This window comes from Fusarium musae, chromosome 1 (assembly GCF_019915245.1).
Source record: "Fusarium musae strain F31 chromosome 1, whole genome shotgun sequence".
In the NCBI taxonomy this organism is placed as follows: Eukaryota; Fungi; Ascomycota; class Sordariomycetes; order Hypocreales; family Nectriaceae; genus Fusarium; species Fusarium musae.
Window position 1 is genome coordinate 5205866 of NC_058387.1, and position 21180 is coordinate 5227045.

The following is a 21180-nucleotide window of genomic DNA, read 5'->3' on the forward strand; positions in this document are numbered from 1 at the left end:
AGTCCAGAAGCTGAATCTTGAGTGGCTGTCTCACTCTCAAGTCGGACAAACGTGTCCCTCGTTGTACCTGTTCTGTCGCATTTATCTCCCCCCCCCCTCCTCTCCTCTCTTCTCGTGTCCTTCATCATGCCTGGCCAACGTATCCTCCTCTTTATTGTAGCTCAGGCTTTTTTTGCTGGACTTGCTGTGTTTATCGCCAATTCGCCGTATCTTAATATGTCCGCCTCACCGACTGGTAGCCAGCCATGGGCTGATGGGCCTATGAAGCTGGTGACAACACCACAGTATGAGACTAAGAAGGTTAGTCAATTGAACTCAAGTGCTTTAGGGTGTAATTGGCAATGCTGACTTATTCAATTTGGTAGACCGATCTCTTCACCACAGGCGCCACTCATATGGCGCTTTTGCACAATGCCATCATTCGTGGCTTCAATTCCATCTACCTCCAAGCTCCTCATGTGAAGGACGCCGACAAGGCCGACTTCATTGGATATTCTCAGACTTGGTTCAAGTTTGTCAAATCGCACCACGATGATGAGGAGGACAACCTCTTCCCCAAGGTCCAAGAGCTTCTCGGCGACGAGCCAGTTTGGGACGAGACCCATCATGAGCATGGTAAGAACCCTGCTCTTCAATTAGTACCTTGTCACTAACACGGAGATCTTAGAGTCATTCCTTGCGCCCCTCGCCGAGTTCAACACATACCTCTCTAACCTCGCCTTACCCACTGATCTCGATGGCGCTCAGGTCATCAAGCTCATGGATGCCTTCAAGGAGCCCTTCGAGCATCACTTCCACAGCGAAATCTCCACTATCGCCGCTCTTTCGAACCACCCCAAGGCTCCCAAGGAAGACACCCCCGAAGGCGCTGCCGCCGGTCTGACCTTCAAGACATGGGGCAAGAAGACAGTCACAAAGGCCGGCGTTCTCGATGTTGTGCCTTTCTTCCTCTTGAACTTGGATCGGACCGCCGAGGAGGGTATGTGGGCTAACTGGCCCCCAATGCCTGCGCCTATCTCCTGGGGTCTGACAAATATCGCGGGTTCGTGGTACGGAAAGTGGTGGAAGTTTTCGAGCTGTGATTCGCAGGGCAAGCCTCAGGAGCTCTATGCTCTTCCGGGTCTGAAGCAATGATTGGGAAGATGGGATTTTTTAGTCGGGCTTGGATGAAAGGTCGCGTGTGTTCTTCTTTGGCGTTGTTTGGTAAGTGAAAGGATGAAAACTGTAGCTTTGTTAGTCGAAGGAATTCAATGGATCGGTTTACCAACTATCTTCACTTTTCCCCTCCGAGGGGTGAATGTCCTCCGCATTGTGATTCTTGGTTCGGTATAGGCTCGTAGAAAGGAGCAAACGGCGTTTTCTTTGAAGTTGTACATTCATATGGTAAGGTCGTGGTCACACTACATCGGGTAGCGGAATGAATAAAGACCTGACTTGCAAACATGTCAGTACCTCAAAAGCCATATTGCAGAAACGACTTTTGAAAGAAACCATAAATGAATCCAAGCCTTCTAATGAGTCGCAGAATGGCCATGAACCCTTGATTTCAGCACAGCCACAACTCTTGTTCCTCATCTCATCACTCCTGTGGACATTTACCAGAATCTTGAAGACGATATAAGTGAGGAATCAGACTCATAGGCTCACCATCAGAGTCACGAGCCTTGCCATCACCACAGCACCAACATGACTCGTTCCATTTCTTCACTTCGAAGCCAGAAGGACAACGGCAGTAGACGTTCAAGCACGAGCTCGGACTCGGAAGTCTCTCGAGTCTTCAACCTGCGACAGGGGCTCAGACACGAGCTCCTCGAACTCTGAATCCAGTGAACTTTAAGACAACAGTTCGACGTATTCTGTTAATGACACCGGTAGTACCACGGTTCAAGTCGGCTTTGATCATATGCGAGATCTCACTTCTCCAATCGCCTTTTCTCCACGAATGGTCGAAGAGTGTCAGCGCCAACTCGAGGATGATGAACTGTCGAGCTTCGCCCGTGAGCTCCGTGATCTACCCGCCCTCTACATAGAGTAAGTCGCGGAGATTGGCCCTGGTTTGGGTCTTGTTGCTGACCCTTTCAAGCTCACTCCGTAGAACGCCTACGATGGATGTGAGACACAGAGATCTAAGTGAAACTAGTCAGCGGTTGAATCTACCGATGGCAGAGACTTATTGGACTTGCATGAAATACTGACAGTCTCCAGTATAGTCTAGACTCCATCCGCGCTGCCTGGGGTAGCCCAAAACGCCACTCCGAGCGTTTCTTGGAATTCGAGTCCAGCCACGAAAACGAAGAAGCCCCCGAGACTCGTCCCTCTAGGTTTCCTGAGGCCTCTGAGCGATACACAGCCCAGAGTAGCACACGCTCTCCGAACTTGGGCTGTGACTGAACCTCGTAGTGATGCCATCTCGAGTCCTCGATCACTGTACCAGGCCGACTACGGCCTAATTATGATTCAGACGTGATTTTCCGACAGATCTGAGCGGGCTCAGTGACTAGCCCCTGGATGAGAGGGCAAAACTTGACATGGGATCGGCGTTCTGTATGGGAGGAGTTTTGATCTCTTTGGACGACGCTTCGGCGTATACGGTTCGGGAGAAGGGCATTTGGGTTTCTTTGGGCTCAGGGATAGATCGTGGGTATCGTATCGACGCGTTATGTCTTGCTTGGGTAGGAGTTTGATTTCTGAGGTACATACGATTAGCAAGGTTTTCAATTTCAGTATTGTGGGAGTTAACACAAGGTCAAAGGTCAAGGCTATGTATACCTACATAGCTCTTCGGCCATAAATAGGTCGTCTGGATGTATTTGAGCGCTGGGGACTAGTACTGTCTTCTTAATGTAGGCTTTAATCTCAATTGTCCTGATTTCCCCTGCGGGTGGTAGTGTTCAAAATCCAAAATACCTAAAGGCCCACTGTACACAGTGAGAGGTCTGGGTCTTCAGTGTTTCCAGGCTTCAAAGCCCCTGAGGAGAATTGCAACTTAGCATAGACGCCAGGCCGTGGCGGATCAAAATTTTAGTCTAACAGCAACGCTTCTCATGGAAGTGTATCTGAATATTCGATCACCAACATTCAATCTTGGCGGTTAACGACACTGAGTCAAGTAAAACGCTTCCATTTATGACGGTACTGATCCAGTGGTTGTATTTGAACAGCTGTTGGCTGTTTATATGAGCTCCTGCAGAAGAGAGTATAAAGTCCTTAGCCAAGGGCCGCCAAACTTGATCCTTTCCAAGTCGATATTCTTTACGACTCTACACTTGCTTTCCAACTGACGAAACCGATACCAACGCCTCTCTCGACTAGGATCTCCATCAATCAGCATGGGATGTTGCTTTAGCCACCCGGAACCGCCACCGCGAAGGCGATGCCACGAGCATAGTCATGGGCATCGACATCGGCATCGACATTGCCATGGACACAGGCATGTGCATGGCCATAGGCATGGTCACCGCCATGGTCATAAACATAGTCATCGCCGCCATCATCACCAGGAACCAAGTCCATCTGGGACAACTCTTGTGCCCGAACAAGGAGAGCCAGGAGCTGCCAATGAGCAATGATCGACAAAAATGGTGTTCCTTGTAGTTCCTAGCCGCTAATCGAAGCCATTGGCTCTTCCATGCTCATATCTCGTGATGTAGTATTTTCTCGTGCGTAGGTAGTTCGACGGTTGTACCTTCCTTGTAAGTAATGTCCCGTTAAGACAAATAGTGGAGCTGCTCGCGTCATGGACAAGTCCGAAGTCCGTAGTCTGTGTCGTGGTTGGTCAGTAAAGGGGGAGAAGTACCAGGGTCCTGAACTTAGCTGATATGTACCTGAGATACATGTCGTGTTTGTTGTCCCTTGCGTGTTTTATACAACCTTCCAACTTCCAAACCCAATCGTGATACTCGCAACCAACGCAATGGCTTCCAACCGTCATGTTCTTGTGCTCGGAGGCAATGGGAAGATTAGCAGGCTTCTCACGGTCATCCTGCTGGAGAAGTCCTGGACTGTGACGAGTCTGATCCGCAACCCTGACCAGATCGATGACCTGAAGAAGATCTCGGAGGGCCTGCCGGGAGACCACAAGATCCTGGTTCACGATCTCATCAGAGTTGATAGTCAGGAGAAGGCTGCCGCCATTCTTGACGAAGTGAAGCCGGACTCTGTTGTCTTCAGCGCTGGTGGGTTGGATCTTGGTCCGGGAGCCGTGAGAAGTGTACGCTGATCAGTGAACAGGCCCTGGAAGGGGAACTGATCAAGACACGGTAGAAGCGCTCTCATGGATCGTGAGTCGTTGTGGGTAACTGATGTGTTTCTAGATCATCCGCATCGATCGTGATGCTGCAATCTTCTTCATTAAGGCCTCGGTCGCCAACAAGTCCATCAGTCATCATCTCCAGGTCTCCTACTTGGGCGCTCGACGCGAGAAAGCTCCCTGGTGGACTGCCGAAGACTGGGAAGGCTGGAAGAAGGTCAACTCAACTTTCTTGGGTCCTTACTATGAGCCCAAGACCGCCGCCGATGAAGCTCTCGTCACTGAAGCCAGGAAGAGAGACGGCTTGACCGCTGTATCGGTCCGCCCTGGCGGTCTCACCGACAAGGATGAAGGGGGAGTGCTCTTGGGACAGACGAAGCAAGCTAGAGGCATGACCACTCGAGCATCAACCGCGAGAGTCATGGCTTTGGTGTTGGAGAAGGAGGGCGTGAAGGGACACTGGCTGGATGTTCTCGATGGCGAGGAAGATGCAGCGACTGCAGTCGATCGTTACGTTCATGATGAGTCGGAGTGTGCTGAAGGAGAGCCAGTACTGAAGAACTAATCCTGTATTCGAGGATCATCGGGCATCACGACCTCCCGAGGCCAAGACAGCACTTGGTGGCATCCTGTGCCCACCCCTACCCGCCATGGCACGCGAGTCCCCCGTCCATAAGGGGTCTAGTCAGGTACCCGGCCTCGAACCCTCGAAGAGTCCCACTGTTTGTGCGGGCCGTTAGGGAACAACTTAGCAGGACGTGCGCTGAAATGCCCAAAAAGGGGAAAATAGCTTCATGGAACTGCAACATGGTTTTTTGATATTCACAACTCTGATATAAAAGATAGAACCATGAAACTCGATACGAAGTTTGGCATCATATGGATGTAACTTGTCCATTTTTTTCGAAGCGTGTATCGCAAAGTTGGGCTCAGGATCAGTGAGTGCGTAGCTGAGCTTCCCACACTCCCCCCTTTGATATCAGAAATAGAACTGCCGTACTGCTGCACCAGAAACTGATGGCCCTGAAGCTCGAAAGAGTCCACTGAACTTGCAATCGCTCGCTAAATATTTTGGCTATAAAAACCCAACCTTTCTCCCCCGCAGACTTCTTTTCGCTTCTTCAGGTCAACATCTCTCGCTCACTCACGACCCGATCACAAACAATCCTTCTTTTATATAACCTGAAGCCAACTTGCTACCAAACTTACATTTGCTTTCTCTACCTACGGTATTTCGCCCTTCTCTTTGTGTTGTTTCCCTTCGGGTCACTTCACTTCACGTTCCTTTGTCTCCCCTTTCAGCATCTCACATTTGCCCTCAGCGTACCCTCTGTATCCGCAACCTCATTCACGATGGGAATGGCCGCCAAGCTCATGTTCAAGATCCGAAAGATCAAGAACAAACTCAAGATCCGCCGTCGCCTCAAGAAAGACGCCGCGAACGTCACCCACGAGGAGCGCCTTGCTCAGGTCCAGCGAGTGTAAGTTCATCTTCAACTCTCCTCGTCGTCCACCCATGACGGAGCTAACCCATGTTTGAGTAGTGACGGAACCGAGCACAAAATTGAGCGCTCAGTGGACGTCATGGTTGCCGCTCGGCGCTCGGTTTATGGTGCGCATATGCTGCCTCAGACGACCGAGTTCGGCGTCACTGTCGAAGAGGCTCGGGAGCTGCACAAGAGACAGACAGCATACAACAATGGAAAGCAGACCGCTTCCCAGGATGCCGCCACCCAGGATGGTGGCATCTGGGATGGCGGCGCTCCTTACAACCGCATCTAAGTCCCTGAACGACCACAAAGTTATGAATTTTACGAAGATCACGACATGGAACGGTCTGGAGGGTTTTTGAGATGGCATGTGCTTTGAACAGGTGGCAGTAGTACAGTATATGAAGTGGTTTTAACAAGGCTGTCTCTTCGAGACACGCACAATACATCAACTGTACCCAAACTTGACCATCTCTGACGTGAATGCCTTCATCTCTATATCCCTACGCTCCTTAGAATCTGCTCAATCTGATTGGTATTTCCGAGTCACCACTCAGTGCGCTTGAAGTCTAAAATTGAGCAGTGTTGTCAGTCCTTTTCCTGTGGACACCCCAGTGTAGCAAGCCCAATCTAGGCGTGTTTTACTAGGCAAATCCATTCATGTACACTCTGCCTCCCATACTCTCGCCAATATCACTCCTAACAACCCGAGAACAAATGCATCGAGCTAGCAGTCACTGTTTATTTCACCGGTGAGCTCGTTTGGTGGGAAGCTTAGGGCAGGGCAAACACTCGAGCATTGTGCAACCACAAATCAATAATTCACAAATCTTTCATGCACAGCAGTCAGAAACTCTTCCATTGTTTACTGCCAGTCCGTCTCCCGGGGTTACGAGCATTACGTAGAATCTGGTGGAAGAGTGTTGATGCCTCAGGGGCGGAGCGAAGGGTCTTGAATCGGCCGGCACAAGTGTCAGGCTGCAGTGTCAAATGACGCCATCATTTACAACATCGCATAACTACCAGAGTCGCCTTTGCCACTAGCGAAGATGGGTCTGCTGGCGTTGTTGCACGAAGCTACAAGATGATCTTGTGAGCCAGTAGTTGCGTAATTGTCTGGTGTTGAGGATATTTGATATTTATCCCTGCCCATCCTTCATAAGAGGAGCATGGACAGTCTTTACTGCATACATCTCACACCATCTCGATACTTGTTTGTGTCTCTTCCTGTAGATATCAAGTTAGTGGTGTGAATATCCCATCGTGCAATGAAGAGTGCCAAGCATTCACGTGTCTCTCATCTACTCAAAACGACAACGAACGTTGGAATAAAGTTATTGACGAACTGGCCGGTCCTTGTAACCATCCTTGACCCTAGCCTCCAAGAGCAAGAAAACACCAGACCTTAATAAAGGGTATTACAATAAGCTTAGCAAAAGATATCCTAAACTTAATAAAGGTATCCTAAATTTATGCAAATTTACCCAAGTCTTTTTATCACTTTGGATTGAGGTCTCGAGTTTTCTTTCCCCCCTAAGTAGTCTAGTCATATCGTTTTGTGGAAGGTGTGACTGAAGGCGATTGCGGATGACTGTGGTGGTGGACTGGGGAAGGTCGGTTACCTTACCTACCTACCGTCCTTTCGAATCTTGACCTTGTTTTTCTCCTCCATCATCATCCATCATCTTCATCATCACCAACTTGCTTCAACAATCAAACTTTTATCAAGAGATCATCAAACAAAACTTCATCACTTTGCTATAGCTTTGCAACATGACTCCCTCCGTTACAAATACAATGCATCCAACTTCTGCAACTGCCCTCGCCGCCTCCGGCGCGGAGGAGTTTGGATCCTGCTTGAGAAACACCGTAAGTTATTCCATCCTTTTCTCATGAATTTAATCTCGAGCATCACAGCTGACAACACCTCCCACAGATGCTTTGGAACTGGAACACTATTGGTGCCTGCTTTATTTCTGAGGGGTGGTACATAAGTTCCGCAGCCTTATTCGCCTTGACCTGCCTCGGCGCCTTGGCTGTGGCCATGCTATTTGAATTCGTTCGCCGTGTCTCTAGAGAATGGGAGCGCCACAGATTCGCCAGAGACGTCGGCAATCCTCGAGAATTCAATCCTCAAATTCCTGGTATTGAACTCGGCCCCCTTCAACCCGCTGCCGCTCAGCCTGCGGATGCTCAATCTGCTCGATCTGCTCAACCCGCCGATGCTCAACCCGCTGATGCTCAACCCGCTGATGCTCAACCTGTGGCCGGTCGGCCTGCTTCCGCTATTGGCCCCAATAACCGTGTTCCCCCTTTTTTCCCTAGCCGCGTTGAGCATGCCTTGATCCGGTCTTTATTGCACGTGCTACAGGTGGCCATTGCCTATGGTCTCATTCTAATGGCTGTTTCCTTTAATGGTTACATCATTATGTGTATCGCAGTCGGCCATTACCTTGGTTTCGTTCTCTTTGGGCGGGATCCCCAGACCGAAACTAACAAACCAAATGCTTATCAGCGTGTGTTCCAGCAGCCTGTTGTTTGCTGTGATGTTTAGGAGAAGTGGGATGGGTTCAAAACTTGGGCAACAATACGTTGGAGGAGGTTCAAGAATTGCTTGGCTGCAAGCTGGTAAAGGAGACGAGCGGACGTGCGGGTTATGCTGCATTCTTTATACATGATATTAGGCTATTAGCATATAATAAGAGGGTCTGATTGTATCAATACGTGTTAACGTGACTGTGCTGTTAAATAAACTCAGCCAAAGCTATCCTAAACTAAGCAAAGGTATCATAAACTTATGCTAAATAAATAAAAGTCTCTTTCTCATTTAGGATCGAGGTCTGATGTTTTCTTGCTCCTCGAGGCCCGGTTCGCCGCGGCTAGTCAGAGCTTTGGGTGTATGTCGGCAATGGTCTACCAAGAGGCCTTCTTGGCTTGACCTTGGACACCAGTGTCTTGTTGACGGCAGCCTCCCAATCTACTAAACTAAGCGAGACATTTACGTTTCCTGTTTCACCGAGGGGAGGAAAGAAAACTCAGGACCTTGACTCTAAGTGATAAAAAGAATTTTGGGGGTAAGTTAATATAATTCAGGATGAGTTTAGGGGACCCTTTGCTAAGTTTATCTTGATACCCTATGCCTCAAGTCTTCAGTCTTCTTATTCTCCGAGGTTCTTGTCTGTCAGCTATCAATCAAAGATGTGCCTAGTCTACTCCGTAAGTATGTAAGTCAAGATGGAGATACGTACATAGAAATAGAATTGGCTGACAAATTATCTTGGCGAGGAAGTGGATGTCCCCCAATTTCGATTGGCTTTAAACTGTCGATCCTCAAACATGGGGGTTGTCCTACTAACTCAATTGAGAAGCCCCCGTTCGAGTCTCGACCTAACTCGAAACTTTGATCAAATGCAACAGCTTTATTAATCACACTCCCATCTCCATTTCCATTTGCATCTTCAGCACCACCACGACTCACTTACTTGTACCGGACTGACTGCTCTTCCATCAAATCTTTGCTACAGAGGCTCAGGCTCAGGCTCAGGCTCAGGGGTCCATCTACCCAGCCATCATGTTTCGCCATATCATGTCCTCAAAGGTGCGCTCCAACGCAGGCTGCTGGACCTGTCGTCTCCGTCGCAAGAAATGCGATGAGAAGCGTCCTGTCTGTGATGCGTGTGGCGCTCTTGAAATCAGTTGTTTTTTCGATGAGGAAAAGCCAGAATGGATGGATGGTGGTCCAAAGCAGAAAGCCATGGCTGAGAAGATTAAGGCTCAGGTCAAGAAGCAGGCCAGTCAGCGTCGCGATCGCAAGTATATGGAGATGCTTGAAGCCGGTACTCGCAATGTCACACTCCAGAATGAGGGCCAAAGCCAACAGCAGCCTCATGACGCTGCCATGTCCGCTGCATCCGACACGGATCCTGCTTCGGGCCATGAGTTTGGGTCGACGCCTGCTTCTAGCAACACTAGCGGCGCCTCGCCCCCTGATATGCTATGGCACAGTCACTTCTCTGTCCCGACTGAAGATTCCAGCAGCTCAACTGGCGCCAGTACCGAGATTCACTTCATCATGATCTACCTCGACTACGTCTTCCCTTATCTCTTCCCCTTCTACCGCCCTCCCATCTTGGCCGGCGGTCGTGGCTGGGTACTCGACGTACTCCAAAGCAACAAGTCCGTCTGGCATACAGCTGTGTCCCTTACTTCATACTTCTTCAGCATAGTCATGGTCAATGGTGCAGTCGAGCATCAGGAGTGCACAAACCGAATGGTTCGTCAATTGCAGTCTCAACTTGAGATGGGTTTGAGGGAACTGCAGCGTGAGATGACCGCTGTCAACCACAAGGTCTCCTGCGCCGGCGTCCGAGATCGCCTCCTTGTTCTACAAGCTATCCTACAGATGCTCATCTTTGAGGTTTCAACGAGTAACAAGGACCACTGGAAGATGCACCTCGATGCCGCTATTACCATGTTCCAACAAATCCTCCCGCAATCAGAGAAATGGGGCGAGACATTGGAGGCTCTCTACAGCTACCGTTGGCCACCGCCAGAGATGGGTCTCCGAAGACCCTTTAGCACTAATCAAGCTGCCCTTCGCTTCTTTACAGCCAATGTCCTCTACATCGATGTCATATCCAGCATTACACTCGAGCAGGCGCCACGTCTTCAGAAGTACCAAGATAACATTATGCCCAGTTGCAAAACTTACATCAACCCACATGAAGTTCGGATCTCGGGCACACTCTTCATGGAAGATTATGTTGGTCTCAACAACTGGGTTGTGCAGATCATTGGTGACATTGCGGCACTCGATGCTTGGAAGAAGGACCAGAAGAAAAAGAACTCGTTATCAATAAATGAGTTGGTTCAGCGAGGCAAGATCATGGAAGACGCCATCAAGGGGGGGCTCAGTGTTATTGAAGCGCAGATCCAAACATCGGGCCCATTCTTCGATCCCGTGATAAGCGTTGTGGCAAATCCTACACAAAATTACGGCTACGGTGTTGATACTAAACAAGCCCCTGGCCTTGCGGTCAACAACATGATCTGGCTCCAAGCAGCGCTCACATACCTTCACGTCGTCATATCCGGCTGGCAACCGTCTTGCCCAGAGATCCAAACCTCCGTTTCCCGTATGACAGAACTCCTTACGACCCTTCCAACCAACGTCTGCCTCCGAACTCTAGTGTGGCCCTTTTGTATCGCAGGTTGCCTTTCGCCCCCTGAAGACGAGGATAAGTATCGCGCAATGGTGGGGCGTCTGGGCCCAGTCAGTGTGTTCGGCACCATCAGAGAGGCGCTTGAAGTTATGGAGAAGGTGTGGGCGAGGCGCGATCAGATTGATGAGAGTTGGGATGTGGCCAAGTGTCTTCAGATTCTAGGACACGGAGTTTTGCTGATTTGATATCCTTGGGAGTGAGTTCGTTAATTGGTTCAGGATACGAATATTTCTTTGCCTCAATTTCTACTGTGAAAGGGACTCACTTCGTTTTCGTCATTTCTGGAGGAACATATATGATGAATTGGCTTTTCGTGTCTTATTCCCAAGTGTCACCCCCTTACTACAATTCGAGACAACTCTTCTGAAGCGGGACCCCGCTTGTATACTCAGCCTCGTCTTCAAACCTTTTGTGTTTATCTGTCTCGTATTCTGTCAGCAACAGTTATTATGGCCAGGCGTCATAGATCACCAGGTACGTTGATACAACGGTTGATGGTTGAACAATCCATGTTGACCCAAATCCCATTTTTATTCATTTTCTGATGATGAAGCCGATCTAACCAGTAGACATTACCCAGGTGTTCCCAAACACTCATTTGCATAAACCGTCCAATCTATTATATTCCAAAAGCACGATTACGCCTGAACTCTTCTCCCGCCGAAGAGTGTCTGTCTCTTCTCGAGCAGATCAAGATCCCACCAACCCTCTACTCGCTCTAGCAGAGTCTTGCGCTTCGACCAGACCCTCTCGAGAGGACTTTTCGGTCCACTATCGTTCATACGCCCTGGTGATACCGGAACTGGAGGCAAAGGAGGAAGATGTTGCAGAGGCTGTGGCACTTCCTTTCTCTTTACTCGGACAGGCGCCGTGGGGGGCCGGGGACACCACGGCTGGCGTGCGCTCTCAGCATCAGAAGAGTCGCTGTCGAACCGCTTCGCCATGGCCATGGTCCCCAGACTTCGCTCCTGGGCCATCACATGCGGTCCTAGACTGATGCCCAGGGCGTTGACCTGCCCCTCACGGCCGCACCCTCAACCCTCGATGTCCTTGGGAGCAGGGCGAGAGGTACCCTTTGTTCGCTTCCAGAGGCATCCGGAGGTGATGGCAGAGAAGGCGAACAGCACGCAGAGTGCAATGCTGAGGCCCCAGATGGACTTGATCTGGTAGCACGATGCCTTATCAGGGTCGACCCAGGCGAAAGTGTTGCCACGAGAGTGGTAGACATTGTGGAAGAGGGAGTTGATAAAGTTGGCTGTGTTGCCATCCGAGGGAAACTTGGGGCATGAGAGGTAACTGACGGGCTTGCCGACAGTGCAGGCGACCACGATGCATGCGACAAGAAGCATGATATCGGCACCAGTCGAAAGCAGGAGAGGAAGCATGCCATCCCAGTAGAGGATGTAAGAGATGGCGATGTAAAGAGTCGAGATGCAAGCCTGTATCATGTTAGTCTGCCACTCTTCGATCACACCACATATACGAGTCAACTTACAACAACCAGTGTTCCAATCAAGGCAGAAGGCGCCGCATAATCAGCGTTGACCATCTCACCAATGAAGTTGGCAGTCAATCCGATGATCGTGATCAGAGAGATGAACTCCATGGCTCGCATGGCAGTCCAGGTGTGCCCGAGGGCTCCGAGAGCAGGCTGCATCTTGGGCTTGAGGTTTCCAACAGATTCTGTGTCTAGAGAGAGACGAGGGCGCGACGAGCCAGCTGTGCGCAAAGGAAAGTTTTTGGCGTAGAAAGGGATGGAGGGGGGTGAGGAAGTTATTTTGTCTAAGTGAATGACCCGCCCAAAGAAGAGGCGAGAGATGGACTTGTAAAAGAAAGAAAGGATTCGTTATGAGATTCGTCTGGTCGTGAGTAAAAAGAAAAAGCCCAAGAGAGGACAAAGGAAACTAAGGAAATGAGACAAAAGGAAAAGAGAGAGAGAAATTGGAGTGTTTGTTATCGAAGTTGTTTGATGAAGAGAAAAGGATATCTCAACCAGCCCGATACTCCGTGTCTTTATACACAAATCCAAAGTCAATAAACCTTTCCAAGATACAAGAATAACACACTCAGTTCATGGGTAGTACCTTGTCTAGCCTCGTTTCCAATTACAGCAACCGCCTACTACCAGCCGCCATCGCGCTTCACGCTCTCCCACAGACGATCATCTCAACCCTGCCGGTTCAACAACATGATACAGCAATTCTCTTGCTGTTCCTGGGCGTCGGGTTTCGTCAGCCAATGAGGCTTCAGAGGCTTAACGTTGTGGCGGCGCTTAGACGAGCAGGGATGTTGGATGAATAGCAATAGCCGCGCAGGGGAGAGAGCGGCTGGTGTTTCAGAAAACATCGACATGGTCATGATTGGGTGAGAGTCGTTCTTGGGGAGATGCGGTTCATTGGCCCGGATGAGGCTCCTTTGTTTAGAATGAGGTCGCATACACGGCGAGATTGCGTGGTTGAGGATTATGAGTCCACTGTTGCAAGTTATTCCGGGATAGTCGTCCTACTGCAACGGCAACTGATCCGGTCCAGGATCGATCTCGGCTGTTGACCTGATCTTGTGTGGTTCACAGTGATCGTCGTGAATCCATCGTTGGTTCCATTTCACCTGACACAGCATAATCGATCTAATGCTGGTGGCCTACCACAGGGGCCAGCCAGGCCAAGTTGGCTTAAAATAGAGCGACATGACATGTCAGTTCATTTTGTTGCGCCAGACGCCTATCTAGGATCCTATCATGAATACAAACATGCTGTCCCACTGCTTATTATTCTGTACATTCTCAAGCCCGCTCAACCAACAGAGGCATTAGTGCCCCAACCGTCGTCTCAGTTCCAGGTTATGATCCACCATTCTCAAGATAGATTTTAGCATATAAGCTTAACCAAGGAGATCGTCCATAGCAGATCCGCCGGTCTTGGGAGGAGCACTGCCGCTGGAAGATGGAGCTACTGGGGCTCCCCAGATTCCAGCACTGCTCTTCTCCTTGGCAAGTTGGCCCATTGCGGGTCCAGTCTTGGGTGTCTCTGGCTTCTTGACGCCTCCACTGGCCTTGCCCCAGAGAGCTCCAAAGGCATCTCCACCAGCAGCGGGTGCTGGCTTGGCTGATGAACTAATAACGGGCTTCATGTTAGCCATAGTAGTAGGGCCGCTGGGCGCAGCGCTGGACGCGCTTCCCATGCCTGAGAAGGCAGATGTTGTTGGGGTCTTTGCTGTCTGTGCTTGGACAGAGCTGAAGTAGTTGGGTCCAGTCTGTTGGAAGGCAGCAGGCTTGGGAGCCTGTGCCGCAGGAGCAGCAGGGATGCTAAAGGCAGAGTAGTTGGGCCCGGGAGTTCCTGAGGCACTTGGTGCAGGCGAGATGGACGCCATGCTAACCATGTGGCTAATGTCAGCTTGCTGAGGAGCCGATTGAGGTTGGGGAGCAACAAACTGGGCGGTTGAGGAGGCCATCGATGTCACAGCGGGGCTTTGCATAAAGTTGTTGGATGGTGCTGCCTGAGCAGGGGTAGCTGACTGGAAGTCGTCGAACTCGTCGTCGTCGTCTTGCGCAGGAGCAGCGGCAGCGTTGCTTGGGGCCAACGCTGGTGCTGCAGAAGATGCTGGCGCAGGGTCATCAAAGGAGAAGAGATCAACCTCGGGTTCCTTCTTCTTGGGAGGCTCGGCGGCCTTCTTAACAGGAGTACGCTCTGGTCGCTTGGCGGCAGCTCTTGATGAGCTGGCAGCTGGTCTCTCGCCCTCGTCGAACTCATCATATTCCTCAAATCGCTCGGATCGGCTGGCAGCGCCGTCGCCTCGCCAGTCATCAGACTGGCCTCCGAAACCACCACCGTCGCCATAAACACCACCAGAGTATCCGCCATAGTTGCCAGGGCCACCGCTGCTACCACCACCGCCGTAGCCAGCACTCTCACTGCCAAAGCCACCATAACGACCAGAGCTGCCACTTGAGAAGCCACCTCCAAAGGTCGCACCACCCTCAACTCCGGTATACTTGTTCTTGGTGGCACGCGCCTTCTTGCGCTCGGTCCGGATGCGATCCACGTCACTAAGAAGATCGGCCAATTCCTTGGCTCGGTTGCGCACGTTGATGCCCTGGTCCTTTCCGTTCTGATCAATAAAGTGAAATTGGCGCAGCATCTTAAGAAGCGAGATGTGTCCTCTAGCATCGTCGATAACGCGCTCGGAACCGTGCTTGATAAGAAACTCGAGTAACTGGAGGGCCTTGTAAATCTGACGCCACTCCTCGGCAGCCTTCTCGGTGAAGCGACGGTAGATCATGGGCATAATCTCGTTAAGGGTTTGGCTGGCTCACGGTCAGCAGTTGGTCTTGATTATGGTTCAAAATGGCGGCGAGCGCACTAGTTGAATGTTCCATTGGCAATCTCTTGCATAAGGGTCGATGAAGCACCCCATGGCTCGTTGTTCGTTGCTTCTCGCACCTGAAGATGGGTAAGTCGACAATGTCCCGGTCTGTTGTCGCGCAGAGCTCAACCAACCTTGGCCTCCATCTCGGTAAAGTTCATAACAGCTGAACATCGTCAGTGACTTATGACGCGCATTGGGTAGTCGCTAAAAGGGGGTACCATTCTGGGCCTTCCGAAAGCCTGCCTTGAGGTCATACAAGGTCAGGTTGGAGACCGTGTTCTTCAAATCGTTAATATCCATGGTGAATTAGTCCAAGAAGATGAAAGCCAGCAGAAAAGTCAAAGGATGACCGCAGAAGACGCGGAGCCGTTATGATGCTCCTGAAGGGATTCGTAATGGAATTGAATGGAGTATCTGGAGTTCAAGATGCCCCTTGCTGCGCTATTGCCATGGTGGACACTTGGACATTTCCCAGAGCCCAACGTCAGCATGGATCATGGCTAATCACGTGATGCTATTAACATTCCTGTATGAGGATATAGAGGTTATGGAGTTGAACATTCATTCAGGGCTTACACCACTGGTCTGAAAGTACAATTGAATTTCCGTTCCATCTCCTGTGCTCTAATTGGTATATGTTACAGTTTCAGAGCCAGAAACCGAGCTTCTTGCAGACACTTTAACTCATCTGGAAACATCCATGGATGGAAACCTCTAGTCCCCGCCATACAACCTTAGACTTCAGGCCTGAACAGGACCCTAGAGGGCCAGTCACGGCGCTAGAATTGGATACCAGGCGTCAAGCTGGTCCAAACTTTTATCTTCCCTTTCTCGAGATCAGTCCAAAAGACCAAACTCAGCACGTACATCACCAGTTTTCTGTAATTCTATCTATCTAAATCTGCATCTTCTGTACTATCAAGCCAATTCCCCAAGTGTATTAGTCTTCAAGGTACGTGCAAGTTCAATTATTTCCCCTCCCGCGTTTGCCTTTGTTCTATCACAGAGAGCTCTGGGAAAGCTCTCAAGCTGTAGTGCACGCTACAAAGGAAAGAGAAACAAGACGCCTTTGAGGCAAACATTGGCCCATCTGAGCACCTCTCTTGGGTCAATGGTATTATTCTGACCCGGATTGGGATATTGGGGAAAACCAGCTGATCGGCCCAATACCGGTATTGTCGGCTTCTTCTCGCCTTTGTTCCTCACTGCCAGCTTGAGCTTGCTTGGTGCTGGTCGCCCCTGTCCTACCCGGCCCTGCGGAGGGAGGGGAGCTTCTTTTCCCGGCGTCTGACTGTTCAAAATGCATTGGAATGGTCACTTCTGCCCACGGGTTGATTAATGGACTGGATACTGGTACATTACATGAGACTCGAGGTGGAGGGCCCATGCAATCCACCGGGGTGGCCGTATCCCATGTTCCCTCCAATGGGGGTGATGCTTTGGCAAAAGTCTGCTGCACTTCGGGCGTATCGGGCCACTGCTTCGACGCGACTCTCTGGACTGGTGGTTTGAGGGGCCAAGTACTATGTACAGTCAAGTACATACAAGACTTGCTGCAGCCAGACAGACCAGAGGGGAGTGTGTGAGTCCAGCACGATACGATACGTTGCCTGCTTGACGTGGCCCGGGCAACCTCCATCAGCTCCAAGGATAGCCCCGTTGAAGCTTTGACGGGTAGAGCGAGCGAGCCAGAGCCAGCCATTGAGTCCACAGCACAGTCCAATGTGGTCTTGTTGTTCCTCAATGCGCGTGCTTGCGCTATTTGCAATGTCTGGCATGGCAGTAGGTAATGGCGGTCAGAGCTATGCCATGCCATGCCATTGAGAGCCAGGCCAGGGGCAATGCAAAATGCTCGTCAGCTCTCGCTTGCTGTATTCATCATTGATCAACAGAGCCAGAACCTTAGCTGTTGCAAAGCTCCCCCTCCCCCGCCCCACTGTGGCCATAGCCACCACGGTGACCTCATGGCCTAGCGGGCTCTCTAGTTACAACTGCAACAGCCAAAACAGTGAGAGGAAGCTCTCAGGATCACTTCACGTGATCGCCTCTCGATCATTTGCTCCACTCTTTTACTCTTTCTACACGCTTCGATTGGCTTCAACGGCCCACGCTAACGCTTTGCCCCTCCAGCTTCCTCAAAATGAGACCCTCCCTCTTCAAGCCCCTCCTACCCCGCCATAACTGCTTCTCTGCAGCGAGAACTTCTTCTTCTCTTCCTCAACTCTCCAACACAATCAAATCCGTTAGATTCTTCTCAGCTTCATCCGCAGTTATGGGTAACAAGGTGTAAGTCAAGTCATCCCATGCTCTGTCAACCATCGCATTGATATCGGCATCAGCTAACTCTGATCAGTTTCTTCGATATTGAGTGGGAGGGCCCCGTCTTCCAGAACGGCAAGCCTACCTCCACCATTCAGAGTAAGTGTTGATTCCCTCTCGATGCCATCATCCTCAACGATCCGAGACGGCAAGCTGCATCTTCAGCTATCCTACCCTTCGGCTCGATACCTCGAGGGTTGCACGATGGTCTGATGTTTGCGGCATTTGGATCTGCATCCATAACATTCGTCATCACTCCGCATCATCAGTCCTAAGCTTGAGCTACGCTTGTTGTTGCATCAATGCTAACATTCCCTCTCTCCAGGCCAGCGTGGTCGCATTAACTTCAACCTCTACGACAAGGAGGTCCCCAAGACCGCTGAGAACTTCCGTGCTCTCTGCACTGGCGAGAAGGGTTTCGGCTACAAGGGTTCTTCTTTCCACCGAATCATCCCCGACTTCATGCTCCAGGGTGGTGACTTCACCCGTGGCAACGTACGTTTCTGTCAACCCAAACCTCTCATGCGCATACTAACACGACCAAGGGCACTGGTGGCAAGTCCATCTATGGTGAGAAGTTCGCCGACGAGAACTTCAAGCTCACCCACGACCGCCCCGGTCTGCTGTCCATGGCCAACGCTGGTCCCAACACGTAAGCACTTTCACTCCTGACTACAAATTCAATTAGACTAACAATGTTCCCAGCAACGGTTCTCAGTTCTTCATCACCACTGTCGTTACTTCTTGGCTCAACGGTCGCCACGTCGTTTTCGGCGAGGTCGCTGATGAGGAGTCCATGAACGTCGTCAAGGCTCTTGAGGCTACCGGCTCCGGCAGCGGTGCTGTCAAGTACCAGAAGCGTGCCACCATTGTCGACTCTGGTGAGCTGTAAAAAGCTCCTACTAAGGACAAGACAAAGGGATGGGATTTGGGAGCACATTACAAAACTGAATGAGGACTAGCAGTAAATAGCTGGATTTTCGCAAGCTGGCATAAAAGACTAGCTTAGCTGATGAGCAATGTCAACCACTTAACCCCACACGCATTATCATTTGATACTATCATGATGTGAATGATTGATTCTTGAAATACCGCTTGACAGCTCATTCCTCTACTTGGTAAAAATTGATTGATGATCGCTGCGACCATTGCGCTTGGCTGCATTCTAAATGGCCTTCGCTTGTCCTTCTACGCCTTTGCTGTTATCCCTATAAACAAAAAGCCTTCTTCCAGACCATAACTCCGTTCTCCGTCAGAAAAATGCAGGTATCAATGACCCATACTTATCGTATCGGCATGCAAAATCTGCACTCATGCTCTATTCAACGCCCAACCACCTTTTGAAATATTCACAGTTATTGGGGCCTACAGGACCGCCCTCTTCGCAGATCTCGAACACGGGACAACGTCCACAGGGAGCTTCGGTGAAGGCACTGATGATAGGCTCGGGACCGCCTTCACGGCCTGTAGGATCATCTCGACCAGCCCAGCTTTCTAAAGACTGCTTGGCGATGCGAGATACGCGGTAGCCAATCTTTCCAGCAACTTTGACCGACTCGATGAGGTTGTCCCAGACAAGTACGTCGACAAGCTTCTGTACGTCGTGCTCAGAAAGGATGGTGTTATGGGTAATGCCGCTTGAGGAGAGGAGACGAGCGATGTCGCGTACGGTCGGATAGCCTGTGTATCCAGCAGGCAGAGGAAGTAGGGCGTCCTTTTTGACGGCCGCCGTAGGAGATATCTTGGTGGCTTTCGCTGGGGGCTCATCTATGTGACTAGCATCTCGCTTCTTGCCCCTTTCCACGCCACCTTTCACGACACCTTTCTTGGGAACTTGCGTCCGCGCAGCACCTCCCCCGTGTGTGCTGTGATAGCTGCTCTGACGCTTGATAAAATCATATACAACTCGCTGCAGGTCTTCAATAAAGGCCTCATCAAAGTTCTGATCGGTATACCACGGGCCGCCGGTGGCTCTGTCGCTAGGCCGTATGGAGGCCTTGATGAACATCTTTTTGTTCGGGTGCTCGACATTCTTGAAGGGCGCAATTAGACCCTTTGTCTGGAGTTGCTTGAGTGCGTTTTTGAGGACCGAGTCGTGCATGTTCAGTCGCTTCTGCAGCGTCTGCGACCAGATACCGTCGCCGCCCGAGTCGTCGATGAGAGAGTAGACCATGACCTGTTCGTCGGTCGAGCACTGCTTGTACCTAGCCAATTGTCAGCCACGGGCTTGATTTAGTGTTCCAGAGGTGTTTCTACGCACTTGTGGGCTTCTTCAGAGTCGCGCCATTTCCATAGCACTTGGCCCGAGGCCTCGCGCATGGTGATGAAAAGCTTGTCATCTGTGAGGGATTGAACGACACGGGCGAGCAGCATGAGGTCTCTGTTTGGAATGACATCGAGGCGCAAAAGATCATCCTGGGAGAACATGTCGGTCCCAGACTCGCGACATCGATCGTAGAGGGCCTGCTTCCAGACGCCGAGCTTGGCCGCCGCGGCGTCGCCCTCAGCGGGCGCGGGGGTGGGCATTGTGAGTCAAGCGAGGATGCGACAAGAGGGATAGAATTGTCGTGGGAGGGAGGATTTGGTAAGAAGTGTCAAAGATCTTATTATATTTGATGCTACATTGACATAAGATAGCGAGTGGCGAGTAAGAGAATGTGAGAAAGAAGATGGATGACGATGGGCTTCTCTTGGAGTAGAAGCGGCTGGGTTAGGTTGGAAATAATTATTTTTGAGTCCCCCGCAGTCGACGCTAAAGTGTAGCTCGTCCCCTACCCTGCTACCTTATTACTGAATAGGTACTGAACAATAGGTTAGGTTCCACCTTCCCTGTGAGTCGACCCGGCGGAATGTCGGCAGTCCATGCGGAATGTGGGGTATCTTATCATTGTCTCGGTCCCCCACCATCTGTCAATACTACCATCGGCCACCCTAAAGCTTCATTGTCATGAGAGTTCGAATACCTCTGAAGTTGTGAGCTGACCTGTGTCTGATAGTATATAGTTTTATGCTATCACCAGAGCTTCTTTCAGTTAGGTTTGTATGATTCATGTGAAATCTGATCTAAAGCTGTGTAATATCATTCAGAGTCTTAACCTGAAGCATAATTGAAGCCAGAAACCCTTTATCCACCGTTTGTCTTCGGTGTACGTTTCTTTCTAAATGGGCTATGACACATACAGGTCACTGAGATCATCATACCGATCACTTTATGACCGCATCTACCTCTATATATATATACATTCCGCTTATATATCCTGCTTGTCTCCTGAACACACACTCTCTTATGTCCAATAAATGAGACTGACCAGATAAAGGGCTTGACTGTATAGCAAGGTAACATAATACCAAGGCATAAACACTACGCCATGAACTTCGATGTTGACTGTATTTTAACTCTTGAGAAGCTCGCCATGGCCGCGAAACTGCCACTCGATGTCAAGGTTTAGGCTTCCATCATCTCAGAAATAAACTCCAAGATCGTGAAAGGGCGTATCAACTCATCATAAGAACCTCGATGTAGAAAGTTTAACAA

General features: G+C 50.4%; 10 protein-coding genes across 10 annotated transcripts; 7 read left to right on the top strand and 3 right to left on the bottom strand.

Annotated features, from left to right (window-relative positions):
- Window positions 1–126: 126 nt before the first annotated feature.
- J7337_001550 (uncharacterized protein) lies at window positions 127–1134 on the top strand (the record flags this gene model as incomplete). The annotated part of the gene is made up of 3 exons (XM_044819290.1): window positions 127–300; window positions 366–615; window positions 668–1134. 3 exons carry the CDS (start codon window positions 127–129, stop codon window positions 1132–1134), a joined length of 891 nt encoding a protein of 296 aa, XP_044686992.1.
- An 808-nt stretch (window positions 1135–1942) lies between these two features.
- On the top strand, window positions 1943–2391 carry J7337_001551 (uncharacterized protein; the record flags this gene model as incomplete). The annotated part of the gene is made up of 2 exons (XM_044819291.1): window positions 1943–2031; window positions 2211–2391. 2 exons carry the CDS (start codon window positions 1943–1945, stop codon window positions 2389–2391), a joined length of 270 nt encoding a protein of 89 aa, XP_044686993.1.
- A 1522-nt stretch (window positions 2392–3913) lies between these two features.
- J7337_001552 (uncharacterized protein) lies at window positions 3914–4814 on the top strand (the record flags this gene model as incomplete). The annotated part of the gene is made up of 2 exons (XM_044819292.1): window positions 3914–4210; window positions 4314–4814. 2 exons carry the CDS (start codon window positions 3914–3916, stop codon window positions 4812–4814), a joined length of 798 nt encoding a protein of 265 aa, XP_044686994.1.
- A 788-nt stretch (window positions 4815–5602) lies between these two features.
- Window positions 5603–6031, top strand: J7337_001553 (uncharacterized protein; the record flags this gene model as incomplete). Its single annotated transcript, XM_044819293.1, has 2 exons — window positions 5603–5730; window positions 5794–6031. The coding sequence occupies 2 exons, from the start codon at window positions 5603–5605 to the stop codon at window positions 6029–6031; spliced, it is 366 nt and encodes a 121-aa protein (XP_044686995.1).
- Window positions 6032–7512: 1481 nt separating this feature from the next.
- J7337_001554 (uncharacterized protein) lies at window positions 7513–8293 on the top strand (the record flags this gene model as incomplete). Its single annotated transcript, XM_044819294.1, has 2 exons — window positions 7513–7608; window positions 7676–8293. The coding sequence occupies 2 exons, from the start codon at window positions 7513–7515 to the stop codon at window positions 8291–8293; spliced, it is 714 nt and encodes a 237-aa protein (XP_044686996.1).
- Window positions 8294–9310: 1017 nt separating this feature from the next.
- Window positions 9311–11146, top strand: J7337_001555 (uncharacterized protein; the record flags this gene model as incomplete). The annotated part of the gene is made up of 1 exon (XM_044819295.1): window positions 9311–11146. The coding sequence occupies one exon, from the start codon at window positions 9311–9313 to the stop codon at window positions 11144–11146; it is 1836 nt and encodes a 611-aa protein (XP_044686997.1).
- An 849-nt stretch (window positions 11147–11995) lies between these two features.
- Window positions 11996–12618, bottom strand: J7337_001556 (uncharacterized protein; the record flags this gene model as incomplete). Its single annotated transcript, XM_044819296.1, has 2 exons — window positions 11996–12400; window positions 12457–12618. The coding sequence occupies 2 exons, from the start codon at window positions 12616–12618 to the stop codon at window positions 11996–11998; spliced, it is 567 nt and encodes a 188-aa protein (XP_044686998.1).
- Window positions 12619–13841: 1223 nt separating this feature from the next.
- J7337_001557 (uncharacterized protein) lies at window positions 13842–15626 on the bottom strand (the record flags this gene model as incomplete). The annotated part of the gene is made up of 4 exons (XM_044819297.1): window positions 13842–15264; window positions 15321–15400; window positions 15458–15489; window positions 15545–15626. The coding sequence occupies 4 exons, from the start codon at window positions 15624–15626 to the stop codon at window positions 13842–13844; spliced, it is 1617 nt and encodes a 538-aa protein (XP_044686999.1).
- A 1972-nt stretch (window positions 15627–17598) lies between these two features.
- Window positions 17599–18537, top strand: CSR1 (phosphatidylinositol transfer protein csr1; the record flags this gene model as incomplete). The annotated part of the gene is made up of 5 exons (XM_044819298.1): window positions 17599–17612; window positions 17680–17744; window positions 17971–18140; window positions 18191–18297; window positions 18351–18537. 5 exons carry the CDS (start codon window positions 17599–17601, stop codon window positions 18535–18537), a joined length of 543 nt encoding a protein of 180 aa, XP_044687000.1.
- A 426-nt stretch (window positions 18538–18963) lies between these two features.
- On the bottom strand, window positions 18964–20171 carry J7337_001559 (uncharacterized protein; the record flags this gene model as incomplete). Its single annotated transcript, XM_044819299.1, has 2 exons — window positions 18964–19849; window positions 19906–20171. 2 exons carry the CDS (start codon window positions 20169–20171, stop codon window positions 18964–18966), a joined length of 1152 nt encoding a protein of 383 aa, XP_044687001.1.
- Between the last annotated feature and the right edge of the window lie 1009 nt (window positions 20172–21180).